At 42.4% G+C, this 16,066-nt stretch overlaps 3 protein-coding genes across 3 annotated transcripts; 2 read left to right on the forward strand and 1 right to left on the reverse strand.

Annotated features, from left to right (window-relative positions):
* The first annotated feature begins 5,808 nt into the window (after positions 1-5,808).
* On the forward strand, positions 5,809-9,339 carry LOC136538792 (SH3 domain-containing protein 2-like). Its single transcript, XM_066530748.1, has 10 exons — positions 5,809-6,031; positions 6,234-6,350; positions 6,455-6,524; positions 6,702-6,853; positions 7,425-7,526; positions 8,067-8,267; positions 8,371-8,433; positions 8,549-8,701; positions 8,805-8,879; positions 9,087-9,339. The coding sequence occupies exons 1-10, from the start codon at positions 5,972-5,974 to the stop codon at positions 9,201-9,203; spliced, it is 1,110 nt and encodes a 369-aa protein (XP_066386845.1). The 5' UTR covers positions 5,809-5,971; the 3' UTR covers positions 9,204-9,339.
* Positions 9,340-9,836: 497 nt separating this feature from the next.
* Positions 9,837-12,223, forward strand: LOC136538793 (uncharacterized). The gene is made up of 2 exons (XM_066530749.1): positions 9,837-10,337; positions 11,690-12,223. The coding sequence occupies exons 1-2, from the start codon at positions 9,894-9,896 to the stop codon at positions 12,029-12,031; spliced, it is 786 nt and encodes a 261-aa protein (XP_066386846.1). The 5' UTR covers positions 9,837-9,893; the 3' UTR covers positions 12,032-12,223.
* A 630-nt stretch (positions 12,224-12,853) lies between these two features.
* LOC136536547 (protein TORNADO 2-like) lies at positions 12,854-13,478 on the reverse strand. Its single transcript, XM_066528802.1, has 2 exons — positions 13,131-13,478; positions 12,854-12,874 (listed from the first exon to the last, which is right to left on the reverse strand). Exons 1-2 carry the CDS (start codon positions 13,476-13,478, stop codon positions 12,854-12,856), a joined length of 369 nt encoding a protein of 122 aa, XP_066384899.1.
* Positions 13,479-16,066: the final 2,588 nt, after the last annotated feature.

Genomic DNA, 16,066 nt, shown 5'->3' on the forward strand with positions numbered 1-16,066 from the left:
TACCACTTTCTCTATTCTCAAAGTGTAATCATTACATGCTTTAACACCTTTTCATAGGATTGTATATTCGGTATTCCCATCTAACTCTAAAAGTGCATTTATTTTTGGGATGGAGAGAGTAGTCATTTCGATTGAGATGTATGATCCGATTAGTCGGAGGAAAAAGTCTACTTAACCCCCCCACCTATCATACTTGGTTTACTTCACCCCCCAACTATGAAACCGTCTGTTTTACCCCCTAAACTATCTAAAACCGTTTGGTTTACCCCTGGGCGGTTTTGCTACAGTAATAGTGGGTTTGGTACAGTAACGGCGGGTTGCTGCAGTACCCGTTGTTTTGAATTCCTTTTTTTATTTATTTTCGGTGAATTTTTTAAAAATCATAGTAAATCATAGAAAAATCATAAAATGAAAAATCTAATTTTATTGGACTCCACATGAGTAGATCTACACAGTGAATATATAATACGGTATGCTTTAGTACAAATTTTTTTTGTAGCTTTAGATTAATTGGAAAATCCAATTTTGTCTGTAATTAATTAGAATTTATCTATAACTAAGTTATACATAGTCCAATGAGTATGAAATTTTTACTATAGTTCAAGCATACAATAATTAGCGTACCATAAAAATTTCACCACAATTGGACCATAGAAGCTGCAGCTATGAATTATTCTAATTAATTACAGACAAAATTAGATTTTCCAATTAATCTAAGGTTACAGTAAAAATTTTATACTAAAGTATACCGTATTATATATTCACTATGTAGATCTACTCATGTGGAGTCCAATAAAATTAGATTTTTCATTTTATGATTTTTCTATGATTTTTCAAAAATTCACCGAAAATAAATAAAAAAGGGAATTCAAAACCATGGGTACTGTAGCAACCACTATCTCTGTAGCAAACCGCTGTTACTGTAGCAAACCACAGCTGAAAACCGCCCAGGGGGTAAACCAGACGGTTTTAGATAGTTCAGGGGATAAAACAGACGGTTTCATAGTTTGGGGATGAAGTAGACCAAGTATGATAGGTGGGGGGTTAAGTAGACTTTTTTCATTAGTTGGAGGCATGTAGCCCTCTGATCATCTAAGAAACGAGGGGTGTGGGTGATTGGAAAAGGGCAAATCTGTGATAAGGTTTTGTATCAAACTAAAAAAACATAGTTTACAAAATTGCATTGAAATTAAACTTCAGATATACTAATTGTGTTTGTTTTTACAATAACTTGTTTAAAAAAATTTACTTTTTTTAAAAATGTTTTTCTTATGAAGCAAGAATATTTTTATTAAATAGGGGCAATATTCAAGGTTCACATCTTCACAAAAAATGTTCTGGGCTCATGATTTAGGATAATAAAATTTTAGATTCAAAGGAATAATATTCCATAGCATTCGTGTCAAATAGTAGAAATTTAAAAAGAACATGTCAAGTATTCTGTAGTAGAAAATTAAAAAGATCATCACATGATACCATGGCAACAAATGATATATATTGTCGAATATTTCATAGATACTATATGAACAACCTAAAATCCACAATAGAACATCTTATGGGGTAAGGACGGATTTAGCAGGCCCCCAGCCCACTCTACAAGTTTTGAACAAAGGTGAAGTAGAAGAAAAAGAAAAAGGAGAGGGAGAACAAAAAGAGGAAGAAGAAAAGCAGAAGTGAGGTGAGGCACCCCTAGACCGTCTCCTAAGACCAGTTGGCCCAGTCCACCCTCTGTTGGGGTGTAGGCTTTGGCCTTGATGAGGATACCCAAGAGGCCAAGACCCATGTGGTCGACATGCTCCTCCAACTTGTGCACAAATGCACAATCCTTTGGCTCAAAAAGGAAGAAGCAAAATTTGAGCTTTCCAAAGAAGGCAATACAATATAGGGGCAAAGTAACGTGACCGAGTTTGTGAAATTCCCCTTATCAGTGCACAGCACACACATAGATTACTAGTAAAGAAATGAAATGTATGAGCTAATTCTCTCATGAACTTAGAGATTGAAACTTTAAGTTCACTAGAAGATAGCTAACTAGACATGAAGCACACTTTGAATTCCTTTTGATCACCATATGAGTTGTTTCAATAACACTTGACCGTGATCAACTTTCTCATATTTGTGACAGTCTCCTTTGTGACGTAACGTCATGCAATGCTATACAACACTTAAAGATAAATGCATTACATTATACGTGAGTACAAAGTTATACAACAAGAGCATGCAGGACATCGAAAATGAACTCATGTTGCTTAACTCATGATGTGTCAACCTTTTCATACCATTATATTCTCTTTGCATTTATTAGTGTACATGGAAATTGCTATACTCGCTTTCAGCAAACCTATTTACCTATTACCTTGCATCGACCATATTATATAATAAATATGGATAAGTTCTACGAGTACACCCTGTACTCACGATGTTGTCGATAAGTTGTTTGTAAGTTATCAGAGTCCATGATGGTTACCCAAGCAAACATAGGTACGCATGGTGGCATAAGAGGATATAGGTTGGACATGCCTATCTTGCTTTGTAAATAAGAGATAGGAGAGCAGAATTTTAATGGAGAATTTGAGGAGTGTGTTCTTGGGGCTACTTCTTGTTCTTAAATAATAGTTTTGCGGTTAACTTGCTGTGGTGAAGGAGCACATGAGTTATATAAGCTCGATATACTTGAGTTATTTTGACAAATATGTGCTTCTTGTGTTTTGAGTTAACTTTGAGTTCTTATGTTCATTTGTGTATTATTCAAAACTATGATCCTATATTTGTGCTAGTGGAGTGCAGGTGGTGCATTTCTAGGGATTCCTGTGATTGATTACCTGAAGCAAAGTTGGTTAAGTGGATAACACTTGGTTTAGGTTTGTTAACCTGGACGGGTCCCCAAAGTGTCCCTGGAATGTTGCCTGACAAGGCTTGGTAAGATGTCCCACTCTTGGTAGGGGTGAAAATGGTTGAGGTAAATCTCATTTCGTCCCTCCCGAATTTCTACATTCAACCCGCTCAAATTCTTATTTACAGTCATCACGACCATTTTCACTTTTCTCATCTTTGGCAAATTTGAAAACATGATGAAAATGGTATGGTTATTTTTCTGACCATTTTCGCTGTCCCCATTTTTAACTGGGACATCCAGTTTTTACCCACACAAAATAGTCTATTTTAGAAAGTCCAATAGTGCAACAGTCACTCACACGATACCGCAGTAATTTGGTCCACAGTGGACAAGTTGTTGTCTTGCTATATTGTAGACTTATGGTCTTACAATCGTGTACTGTTGTCATCTTATAGAAACTATGGTATGAATCAGAATCGCGTATCTGTCGCCATATCGAGTTAGTTAGGTCAGCATGTGGAGTCATGTTTCTTGGTTTTATGTGTTATCGTTCTTGTTTTGTATTTTTGAATCCCAACCATTTTATCGACATGTTTCCGTTTGAATTAGTTCGTTTTTTAATTTGATATCCGTGAATCCCATCGTGGTTCCTCGTTTTCGATCTTCTCATTTATTATCATTTAATTATGTAATAAAATGTAAATGTGAAAACATGAGAGGGCTTATCCCGACCAATCCTATTCATTTTAATTCCTACCTCTAGGGAACTCCACCCTCCTTATATAGTCTGGGAGAGAGTATTATGTGTCGGTTTCCTTTCCAATTAGAATTTATTTGCTAGTCCTATTACAATAAGATAACCCATATCTAAAGACACATCTAACTGGAGCCTTTCCTTGTAGTATACAACAAGCTAGGTTGAGTCTTGTCCTATCTCTATATGATGGGTTATATCTTCCTTATTATACACTGAGTTCATATTATCAACGAAATACCCCATGGAGAGCAACTACCCTTGGCCAAAACTTTGCATTTGTAGTGATCACCAGATGATCTGCCGATCACTCAGGCCGAGCACCAAATAATAGGGTTTTGAACAAAAATTCAAAGTTTTTCGATGGCTACAGTATGGTCACTCACCAGATGATCCTCCGTGGGTCACAAAGTAGTCACCGGATTATACGGTGAACATCAATAACATTACCCATTTAACTTAGCACAATGTCACCGGATGATCCGTTGTACGCCACACATGCATCACTAGATCCTACGATGACGACCAATTGCTTCGTTAACTTCAACTTGAGTCTTCAACGGTGTCACCGGATGATCGATCATGTGCCAATAAGGAATTACTCGATTATATAGTGAACATGAGTAACTTGACCATTTCCAATAGTGTCATTGAGTCATTCGCTGGCACGTAATCTTCGTCATCGGATCATACCTTGAGCATGAGTACAACATCATTAAATGATCCAGTGGACTTGATCATGCTCTAATGAACTTAAAAACTTGAATTCCTAATTCGGTTGAAGTTTGATCTCATCCAATCCGGTTCATTTGAGATCCTGAATGATTTCTCTATCTTCCAGGGCCACTTGTGTGATAGTTGTTTTCACTTGTGTTCATCTCCAAATATTGTTGGCTAAAAATTAGGTCAAGTTACCAGTCTCGATCCTTTACTTATAAGCGCCTCCAACACCAAATTTGCAGTTATGATCTATAGAATCCTTATAAGTGCCTCTAACACCATACTTAATCAGAATTCTAGGGCCATTATAACTGTGTGGCCAATAGTGTGAGTGTGTCTGTGTGTGACTAGATCAATGCGATTACCCCTGGCAAAACACACCTATTGTGTTCCTCAATTAGCGAAACCGAAATTGAGGCCTCGATGCATTCAAGGCTAAATGTGGCTTCTGCTACTGCACTACACCAATAAAATTTTTCAGGCACAATCAAAATGGAAGGTAAACGCTATCCCTCGCTCGTGTGATTTGGAGGAATCCATCACTCGAATTTTCTCTTCTCTAAATCCGGCCTCTCCCCCTCTTTCTTCTCCAAGTCTGGCCGAGGAAGGTAGGGCGGCCAGGCGGTAGGGATGGAGGTGGGCGGTTCGGGGCCCTGGTGGCGATGGAGGCGACCGGGCCAGGTCGGGGCAGGGGAGTCGTGGCCGTTCACCGGAGTTAGAGAAGAAAGCGGCGGCGAGAGAGGGGAGGGGAAGAGAGGTCGTCGCGAGCACGGTAGGGTCTCGCCGGAGCTCCACCGCCGCCGTGTGGTGGGTGTCGTGCGACGGCGGACGTCGGGGGGGGGGGGGGGGGGGTTTGAACAGTATTATGGAGGAGGGAAAAAACGTGTGAGCTATAGACAGATCCAAATGGACCGTAGAAGCGGTTGACGTTTAGAAAAATCGAATCGAATGCATCCCTAGAAATCGGGTAGTAGCTAGTTTGCTGTTCAGCCCGCCGAGCAAGTTTTCGTAATATTTCTTGTGTGGGAAAGAATTCTGGTAGGAGCTCACAAGAATGAGCTGAATTCTTTATGATTCTAGGAACTTTGAGTTCAAATGAGAATGAACATACGGGCAAGATGTGAACAGCAGTACCATTGCACATTCACGCGAAGTACAGGTAAAACACGGACACTCGGGCAGCATCTGACACGGTACCCACCTCCGTCACCAAAGACTTGCGGCCATCTCAGCCCGTGTTTAGTTCAGGAATTTGGAATTTGGGGCTACGCATGTTCGTTTTTATTTGGTAAATAATGTTCAAATATGGATTAATTGGGCTCAAAACGTTCGTCTCGTAATTTTCCACCAAATTGTGCAATTAGTTTTTTTCTGTCTATATTTAATGCTCCATACACAGACCGCAAACATTCTATGTAACAGGTACTGTAGCACTTTTTAGATATTGGGTGGAACTAAACAAGGGCTCAGCCGTCTTGCTTCAAAAAGGAAGAAAAAAAAAACAAAAAGGACAAAGAGAAAGAACGCCGGAGCGGGAGCCTCACCCTGACGCCATCTCTCCTTCCTCCTCCTCCCTGATTCAGATCTCTCATCGGCCCCCGCTCCATTCCCACCCCAACTCCGTCTCCCACCGACCAGACCTTCTCGATCGCCGCCGGCCAATGGAGGCCATCCGGAAGCAGGCCTCAAAGCTCCGGGAGCAGGTCGCTCGGCAGCAGCAGGTGAGCGAGCCACGCCGCCCCTTTCTCAAGATCTACGCCATCCGTTCCTCCGCGACCCGGCCGCGGGCTCGCACTGCCCACCCTCCCTACCTCCCTCCCTTTGACGTGGCTCCTCCGAGATCCGGTTGTCGTTCTCTAGGTTGTTATTGATCACTGATGATGCCGCCTCCGTACTCGCGGCCGCCCGTGTCCTGTTCCGCAGGCGGTGATGAAGCAGTTCGGGGGTGGGTACGGCGCAGACGGCGTGTTCGCGGACGAGGCCGAGGCGCAACAGCACTCCAAGCTCGAGAAGCTCTACATCTCCACGCGCGCCGCCAAGGTAAATGGCGGACGACCCCCCTCGTCGCGGTCCTTGCTTGGTACTTGACTCTGTCTAGGATCTGGATCTGCTTACATAATGTGTCGCCTTGTCGTTCCTCCCAGCACTTCCAAAGGGATATAGTTCGGGGCGTCGAGGGCTACATCGTCACGGGGTCGAAGCAAGTCGAGATCGGTAGACAGCTGAACTCCCGTGTCTCTTTCATTGAACACATGAATTTGAATTTCGGAACTGTTAATGTAATGTGATTTCTATTGAAACGGTAGATTTTGGAACTCCTGTGTCTCTTTCATTGAACACATGAAATTTGAATTTTGGAATTGCTAATGTAATGTGCTTTGTGTTGTACAGGGAACAAGTTATGTGAGGACGGCAAGAAGTATGGCACTGAGAACACTTGTACCAGTGGAAGCACACTGTCGAAGGCGGCATTAAGTTTTGCTAAGGCACGGTCCATGATGGAAAAGGAAAGGGGTAACCTGCTGAAAGCCCTTGGCACACAGGTATTGCCCATTGTTGCGTTTATATCCATAATGAATGAATGCACCGGATTATGGAATATGAGCCATATATGTTTTCTGCGTTTTGCTTGGAAATAATTATAAATGTATTACAGAGTAGACCTGGGAAATGGCACAAGGCTTTGATGCATAGCGTTTTTTGTTGGACTAATCATCAGTTCACACAGAATAAGACACAAGATTTTCCGTTGGCTCATCTCTTTTTTGTATCTTCGTCATCTACTGATAGGATAGCAATGCTTATCTCTTTTTTTCATATCTTTGTGATGTATGTTATGGTGATTTGTGCTAATTAAATAGCTTGCAAATTGCTCATGTTATATGTAAGTGTATCTAGAATTTGCAACAGTTAAATACTTGGATTGAAACTGCCAGACAACGGTTAAATACTGAAGTGGATTGGAAGTGACAGTTTGAGGAGCCTTTCTTAATTTCTTGTTCTTATGTTCAAGATTTTACCACGAGTGCCATAATATCCTTTCATACTTCGTTCAATTTTTCTTAAAATCAAACCAGGACAAAACTTGATATAAGTAATGCAAACTGTCATCAGGTTGCAGAGCCATTGAGGGCTATGGTTATGGGAGCTCCTTTGGAGGATGCTCGCCACCTCGCCCAAAGATACGACAGAATGCGTCAAGAAGCTGAAGCGCAGGTCATTTCAATATGTATTACACTATTGCATAATAAGTTTACCTTTACCTTTTGTCTTTGTATCTTATGTTTCTGGTACCAAGCAGTATTTTACATGACTCTTACTGACTCAAATATACTTGCTAATTTGGCATAATTAAAAAAAAATAGTACACCATACATTTCTCATAGTAACTGATAAACCATTTAGAATCAAAGCATATAATTTTAGGATTTGACTAGTACCATCCCTGATGCATGAATGCGTCATTGCTTTTTATGAGGTACTTTGGGCACTACCCTATGCAATTCAAACTCAGGTCATGTCACATAAGCCATTAATAGAAGCTATTTCTATCCATCCAGACATATCGTCATCACACTTTCTTTTCTTTTTTGGCGCACTTGTGCTAGAATTATTGCTCAGCCACCTGTGTTTCCCATTTTGTTTGCAAAGATTTTTAGTTATTTCTCTATAACTTGAAGTCACTTAGGCATACTATATAGTTCGTTTCTTTTGTTCCTGTAATAAATTGGGAAAGTTGGTTTTTGAGTCCTGCAGGCTATTGAGGTTTCAAAACGCCAAATGAAACTAAGAGAAGCATCTGGAAATAGTGATATGGTTGCAAGGCTAGAAGCAGCTGAGTCAAAGCTGCAGGAGTTGAAATCAAATATGGGGGTTTTGGGCAAAGAAGCTGTTGCAGCAATGACTGCCGTTGAAGCCCAACAGCAAAGACTGACACTGCAGCGTCTTATTGCATTGGTACATATTTGTCTAGTTGGGTCATTTGGGCCACTTGACTATTTTTTTGTTCGTCTTGAAAATTGCCTATTGTGTTTCATGACACTTTTCGATTTAATTCAAGGTTGAATCAGAGAGAAACTACCACCAAAAGGTCCTACAAATTCTTGATCAACTTGAGAGAGAGGTACTGATGTTTTCGCATTGCATCCTTTCCATGCGTGTGCTAAAGAAACTCTACATCTTCAAGAAAAATCTAGTTGGTTCTTTATCCTGATTGAGCATTCTTATTTTTCTTCTAGATGGTATCTGAGCGCCAAAGAATTGAAGGAGCACCTCCTCCAGTGATTGAGAGTTCCATGCCTCCGCCGCCTGCATATGAAGAGGTCAATGGTATATTCATGAGGAATACAGTTGCAGAATTGGTTGAGACTGTGGAGTATTTCTTGGCTCAGGTAATTTGTTTCATCACATTGCACAAGTTTGTAGCTGCCAGGTGCTAGCTCTTGATTTTTGCCTGTAATAATCTACACATGTATTGTCATTTTTCTTTGGCAGGCAATCCAGTCATATCGAGCAGAGAGTGATACTGAGCTCAACCTTTCAGCTGGTGACTACATAGTGGTCCGAAAGGTAGTGCTTTCTCATACGCGACAGAACTTGCTCCTTACTCCTTAGATTAGCCCAGGTGGACGGACCATCTAGAAACTTACTAATTGCTCATGTCACATACCTGCTGCAGCCAGCTTCACACAGATTGGTTGCTCATTTGATGAGTGTCTCAATCACGTTGTACTCAAACTTGACTACTGAATTTACATAAAAAACTTTCCTAATCAGGTGTCGAACAATGGATGGGCCGAAGGTGAATGCAGGGGGAAAGCTGGCTGGTTCCCCTACGACTACATTGAGAAGCGAGAGCGTGTGCTTGCAAGTAAAGTCGCCCAAGTTTTCTAAGACTTCCGCTGAGCCATACATATCCCCGGGGATGTACAATGTGTATTATGCTTGTTATCTTCAGAGAAGATCTGTAATTTTGATGAAAAGCTGCCTGTTCAAATTCATGTGCAGGAACTGAACATTAATGCTTATATTCATTCTTCAGTTATCCTGTCAATATATACATATATATAATTTTTTTATTTGAAGCATGCAACAAAACGAGAAGTCAAGCACCAATTATTTATCATTCACATTGAAATCGTATTCTTTATGCCAGTGCCATTTCATCCTTATGCTTTAGGTATGTTCACTATAAGCAGAAGTATGTTCAATTGGCCAAGCACTTGGTTGCCCTAAGATGGCTAATATTTGTCAAGACAATGCGCTACAAGCCTACAACGTAGGCAAAATTATACGAATTATTGTTTTTTTATGGAGGAAAACCCTGCTTTTATAAAGCAAATTTTACGAATTCTTGGTAGCAGTTCAAATGCAAGCTCACTCCAGTGTGAACCGGAATTTCTGTTTACTTATACATTTTTTTATTATATAAAGGCAGCTGTGTTTTGAATTGTAATCGGTTTAGACCCTATTTGTCACTGACTGGTGGGCCGAGTCCTTAATTTCTTATCCCCTTCTGCGTCTTGTTGCACTTGCAGTTGCAGCTTGCTATCCCCCGCCTCCGCGGCATCCCGTCGAGCAACCATGGCGGCGGCGGCGGTAACCCTCCTCCGCCTTCCTCTCGCCCGTATCTCCTACCACCTCCGCTCCGTACCTTCCTCTCGTCTCCCGCCCCCTCGCCTCCGTATATTCACCTCCCATCGCCTTTTCTCCTCTCTGGACCACGGCTCCGCCTCTGCCTCCGCATCTGCGGCCGTCGCCGAGGTTGTAGGCGCGCCGGACGCGGAGGAGGAGTCGGTAGAGGAGGAATCTGCGGCCGAGGCTGAGGCTGAGGCGGAGGCGCCCAGGTCGTTCGTGCTCCCGCGGCTGCCGCGGCCGAAGCTGAGCGTGAAGGAGCGGAAGGAGCTGGCCTCGTACGCGCACGGCCTCGGCAAGAAGCTCAAATCGCAGCAGGTCGGCAAGAGCGGCGTCACACCCAATCTTGTCTCTGCCTTCAGTGACAACCTCGAGTCCAACGAGCTCCTAAAGGTATGCCCCCATTTTCCCACATCCTGAAATATACACCGGGAAAAGAAAAGGAAGTGAGACCAATGTAAGACTTCTTAGTTCATTGTTGCCACATGACAAAGGACTTAGTCCAGTTCCAAGCATGGCTGTCGTATCGTATGGAGGGTTCTGGCGCCACTGTGCTGCTGATCCAGGCATCCAGCTAAGCTGGCAAGTTGAAGTCGGCTGGGAGTTTGGTTGAAGAAGGAAGGTCTATGAAACTTAGGCGTGACTAGTTGGGTTTTTGTTTATACACTTTGTCATTATGTAATGCAGAAGGCGCAAATTTAGAAGCTAAATTGCCAACGAAAAATAAAAAAAATGGCAAAACTTTTATCCACATGAGTTGCAACAAGTATGAACTCTAACCCTGCAATTCTAAGAGGACTGCCAATCGCCTTCCATTTTACTTTCCTTCTCTTTCCTGGCACTCGCTTTTCTTCCAACTCGGCAATTTAGTTGACCAAGAAGCTGGCTTGGAGGTCACTCTTGTGTATGAAACTGTGAGACTGATTGTTGCAGTAAGCATCGGTCCTTATTCCTTTATGTGTTCCTGTCAAAATCCCGTAGCCCTTCTCTTTTGTATAGCTTCATTAAGTTCTCGGTTTAGTTGGAATGAGAAACAACTTAACCATATCATTAGGTCCCACTAAACTTGATAATATGAGTTGACGCTCATGACCAATGTACACTCATGAGTATGATGCTAGAAGATTCTATAATTCACTAAGGACTCCGCTGATTATTATTCATTAATATTAGATTAAGGAGTTGGTATTGCTGACCCTAATTTCTTAAATAGGGTAGTCCAATTATCCAATGTTGAGGCTTCTATTTTGCTTGGTAAGAATGGGCAATAAATTGAACATTGTGGGCCATGGATTGTTGTGATAATGTGATGGGCTAATTTGTGTTTGTGTACGGAGATTCCACCCAATTATCAATCTTTGTATCAACACCTTTCAAGAAGCAGGGTCCTCGTGAAGAAATATGATCTGTTACTTATATGTAGTTAGATAGACAAATCATAACGATCTAGTTTGTCATGAAAATGAAATAGGTATAATACAAGTCTAATAAAAATACTGCATTCTGACTTGCCCAAGTGTGGAAAACACATTTTTGGAATCGGGTAACTCTGTGCTTATTGGTGCCTGACAGTCTGACACTTATGATAAGTTGAAATTTGCTCTGTTCCAATTCACGTGCAAGAATACAATAAGACTGCAAGATTCAATGTATCTTGGGCTCTTTATTGCTTTAGTTTACATTTCCTTCTGCACTCCATTCACAGCTGTTAGGTTTTTCTCACCAAGATTCCTACGCTATAACAGCTAAAAATTCATGGGAACTGCCCTGGGGAGCTACCTGATGTGATACTTCAACTTGAGGAGTCAACAGGATCCATTGCTGTTGACCAAATTGGTCGCTCTGTTATTCTGTATAGGCCTAGCACCAGCAAGATGAAAAAGAAGCAACAAGTTGCTGAAAATGCTAGGAGATTTTCAAGACCTGAAGAAGGAAATGCTAGGCGGTTTGTAAAATCTGAAGAATCATTTGAAGAACGCCCTAGAAACAGCTCAGGCAGAAGATTTGTTGGATCTGGATCTACATTTAGGGGTCAACAGAAGAGGAGACCAATGGCATCCAAGGGGTCTTCATATGGCCGAGGATAGCAGTGGCATAAAACGCTATATTCTTGTTTTTCGTGTTATCTGGACTCCGAACCCTGGAGTAATCATGTAAAATTTTAGACAAACTAATTGGAATGCAATGCTAGTGTTTAGTTCTAGTTTTGACCAGTAAATTACGGTTTCAGGTCTACTCAACTGCACAATGAAAATAGGCACAAGATACTTTATGTGTGATTATTTTCTTTCATGCAAATCAAATTCGGCAATGCCATTAAAAAAATATCTGTCACCACGTTCAATTTGGTGACAGACAAAAACATGAAATAACCTAATTGATGCATACATCTGACCTACTCCAATAAGATTGGTGCAACATCATATTTCTCTCCCTTCCATATTCTGGAAGGGGCCCTTCAAATCTTATCACAGGAACACGGACGGCTTTCGATGTTCCGTATACCTCTTCCATCCATTCGACTGTTCATGCTTTTTGCGACTTCGTTGAACAGTTGTGTTTGTTGATGTTTCACTGTGACTGACTGGTGCAGAGTCAGTGCTTAACATCCATATTGTCCTAAGAGCACTACTAGAAATATGCAACTTTTTAGCTACAAAGTGAACTTTCCTAAGACAACTTTATATTTTTAATATAATTTCTTACTAAGCCGTTGAGTCGGTCAGCTCCAAAGCAGTCTAGACGAATGTGTGTGCACATATGCATTTCTGTTTCTTGTGGACCGGACATACCATCGAAGAACATTGGAGCCTTTTTGGTTTGGCGAATCAACAAACTGCCTACTCAAGGTACCTCACCAAAGGTAGGCCTAGTGCCGTGTAATGTTTTCCTCTTAATGAAATACGTGTTCACGAAAAAGAATCACCAAACTGATGCCATGAATCCACTCATGATAGTCATAAATAAAACATTCAGATACTTGATTTCATCATCAGTTTGATCTCTTTCTGATTGTTTGCCTTTTGGGTTTCCCCTCTTATTATTGATGTCTCCGAGAGTTTTCTAAACATCCTCCTAATCCTTGTTTTTTAGAAAGATGGGAAAAAACCGTCTCCAACAACTCCTAATATTTACTCCTAATCTTTTAGGACTTGAGAAATTCCTCTCCCTTCCGCGTAACTTTACGCGGTCTAGGTCGTACTCGAGGAACTCCCGGCTCGGCACCCGGTGGCCCGACGAGCCCATGGTCACCGCGAAGATGAAGACGGCGAGGCAGGCCAGCGCCACGACGACGACAAACATGGCCACGAGGTCGGCGAGGAGGAGCCACGGCAGGCGCCAGAAGGCGGCCACGAAGCCCGCGAGGCCGACCGCGAGGACAGCCACGCCGAGGGCAATCACTGGCCACTGGAGGATCTGGACGCAGGCGTTGTCGGCCTGCGTCGACAGCCAGATGCCGGCGGCGATCACGGGGATGGACAGCAGCGCGGGCACGACGTTGATGGCGGCGACGCCCATGTAGTTGAGCGCCATGGCTTAGCTACCGCTCCTAGTCCTAGCAGCTCAGAATGAAATACGACAATACATACATACATACTACAAAGTGTGGCCGGCCGGCCAGCCTCCTTTGCGGACGGTACCAACACATACATACAGGGCCTATACATGCCCGTTGCCGTGTGGTAACACTTGTTCACCACGCCATAAATCGATCAAGTAGAACGTGCCAATCAAGCTTCACAGCAACATACTGTTGGAAACCAGAATCCTCATCCAAGTCCATCAAATCAAAATGCACACCTGGGACTGGGAGGCGGCGGCGGCGGCGTGCCGCAGCGGAAGAGTAGGAGCGAAGGGAAGAAGAGCAGCAGCAGGCGGCGGCGGCGTGGATACGCGTGGCGACGAAGAGGTTTGCGTGGAAAAAAAAGACTACAGAAAAAAGTCAAATGGGACCTATATTTCATTTTTTAAAGTCAAATATTAGGAACTATTGGAGATGAACTTCTTTTTTTCTCCTAAAATCTTTTTAGGAGTTGGTAAATATAGACTTTTTAGGAGAAATATTTAGGGAACTCATGGAGATGCTCATCTCTAAGAGTACCCTATTTCGCTTCCCAATCCTTAGTTTTTAGCAAGATCAGAAAAAACATCTCTCCAACAACTCCTAATCCATGCTCATAAAATTTACGCACTTGGAAAATTCTCTTCCGTTGCTCGTAGTTGTGGTCGCGCGGATTCTGCTTTCCCGTGCATATCGGTCGGTCAATCTAATGTGAAAGGGTGTGGGAAAGAATAAGGAGTTCGAAAGAGTTCATGATGCAAATGTATAAGAGAGAGAATATATAAAAGTGGTTACGATAATTTAGAAATAGTATAGGATTCTTGATGTAAAATTGTCTTCTATATTTTAGGAGTGGATTATTAGAAACTCTTGGAGATGACATTCTTTTTTTTCTCCCAATATCTTTTTAGGAGTTGCAAAACTACATGCTTTTTGGAGGAAAAAAATAGGATAGTATTGAAGATGCTCTTACTGGTTACAACGTATGGTTGCTCCAATGCTTAATGGTTGTTGGTGAGAATTCTGCTATCTTTGACTTCTTTCCAGCTGTACTTGAATTACTGGTACCACGAGGTCAATTGTTACCTCCAAGTTTCAACATTATATATTTCCTCCGTCATTTGTCTCTAGGTTCACATTGGTTGTTGGAGTTTGAAAATTTCGTCCAAGTGTGTTTTTCGGACGGAAACCCTGCCCTGGCAGTCAGCACTCGATTTTCTGGGACCTCGTTTCACATCAACTCTTGCATCCAGGACTGGGCCGCCCTCTCTTTTCAACGTCGCCTTCAGCGACTACTGATCTGATCAGTGTATTATAAGTGCTTGTTTAGTTCTAAAAAAATTTCTTAAAACATCTGATCAGTGTATTATAAGTGCTTGTTTAGTTCCCAAAAAGTTTCTCAAAAAGTGCTACAGTAGCCATTACATCGAATCTTGCGATACGTGCGTGGATAAGGATGGCAACGGGTATATACCCGTCGGGTATCACCGGAACGTTCTCTTCCCCGCTACGGAGAATTCATCCCGTCCCCATCCCCATTAACTGTCTCGGGTATAGATTCTTGCCCATCCCCGTACCCGTCGGGTATCGGTCGGGTAACAGATACCCGACGGGTACTGCATACCCGATAAACAAGGACACTTGGGGTCGCAGCTTTGCAATCGGAGACGTTTCTTCTTCACCCGGGTATAAGTGTCGGAGTCTCGGAGATGCCGAGGAGAAGGAGCGAGGTTGCGAGGAGGACGAGCAAATGTGGCAGAGAGACCGAACTGAGGAAGCGAGGGGCACGAGCGCTCGTGAGACAGGCATGCTTGTGCTGCTGGCGGAGATGGTGAGGAAAAATTGAACGAGGGTTCCTAGAACACACAAATTATATATATGACTGTTCAGATTTGGACCAAAATGTCTATGTTGAGCTTCTTTGGGCCTAATACTCGCATGACAGCTCAAATAGTCGGATTCCCCAACGGGTAACGGGGACGGGTAAACAGGAAACGTTTCCGTACCCACTATACCCGTCGGGTATGGATTCTTGCCCATTTAGATACCCGCGGGTAAAGATATGATCCCATCCCCGTTCCCTAATGGATCAAATACCCGTCGGGTATCGGGTATCGGGTATCGGGTCCCCGTTGCCATCCCTTATGCGTGGAACATTAAATGTAGACGAAAAAAACTAATTGCACAGTTTGGTTGGAAATTGCGAGACGAACGTTTTGAGCCTAATTAGTCCATGATTGAACACTAATTGCCAAATAAAAACAAAAGTGCTGCAGTAGCCAAATTTCCAAAATTCACGAACTAAACACGCGCTAAGGTTCTGTACGAAGCAAATAGAAATCTGTCAGGACTGAAGATTCCTGTAGAAATAATCACACCATTTCCAATAAAACCCTGGTGCACCAGACAGACCCTATGAACAACCGACAGTTCAGCAGTTTCCCTCTTTGCGGATAGAAAAAATGTGGACATGCCACATCCACATGGCCCTTCGCTCGATCTAGAGAAGATGAAACCCCGGCCCACATGTTGTTAAACCTTCCTATTCTCTGCAGAACAA

Source organism: Miscanthus floridulus, chromosome 2 (genome assembly GCF_019320115.1).
Source record: "Miscanthus floridulus cultivar M001 chromosome 2, ASM1932011v1, whole genome shotgun sequence".
Lineage (NCBI taxonomy): Eukaryota > Viridiplantae > Streptophyta > Magnoliopsida > Poales > Poaceae > Miscanthus > Miscanthus floridulus.

What these genes read in the sequence shown, in the direction of transcription:
- LOC136538792 (XM_066530748.1), top strand. Translation starts at nt 5,972, where the DNA reads ATGGAGGCCATCCGGAAGCAGGCCTCAAAGCTCCGGGAGCAGGTCGCT. An exon ending in GTCGAAGCAAGTCGAGATCG is followed by an intron (nt 6,525 to 6,701) that starts GTAGACAGCTGA and finishes TGTGTTGTACAG; the next exon opens with GGAACAAGTTATGTGAGGAC. An exon ending in TGCAGCGTCTTATTGCATTG is followed by an intron (nt 8,268 to 8,370) that starts GTACATATTTGT and finishes ATTTAATTCAAG; the next exon opens with GTTGAATCAGAGAGAAACTA.
- LOC136538793 (XM_066530749.1), top strand. Translation starts at nt 9,894, where the DNA reads ATGGCGGCGGCGGCGGTAACCCTCCTCCGCCTTCCTCTCGCCCGTATC. An exon ending in AGTCCAACGAGCTCCTAAAG is followed by an intron (nt 10,338 to 11,689) that starts GTATGCCCCCAT and finishes ACGCTATAACAG; the next exon opens with CTAAAAATTCATGGGAACTG.
- LOC136536547 (XM_066528802.1), bottom strand. Translation starts at nt 13,478, where the DNA reads ATGGCGCTCAACTACATGGGCGTCGCCGCCATCAACGTCGTGCCCGCG. An exon ending in TCGAGTACGACCTAGACCGC is followed by an intron (nt 12,875 to 13,130) that starts GTAAAGTTACGC and finishes TCATGGCATCAG; the next exon opens with TTTGGTGATTCTTTTTCGTG.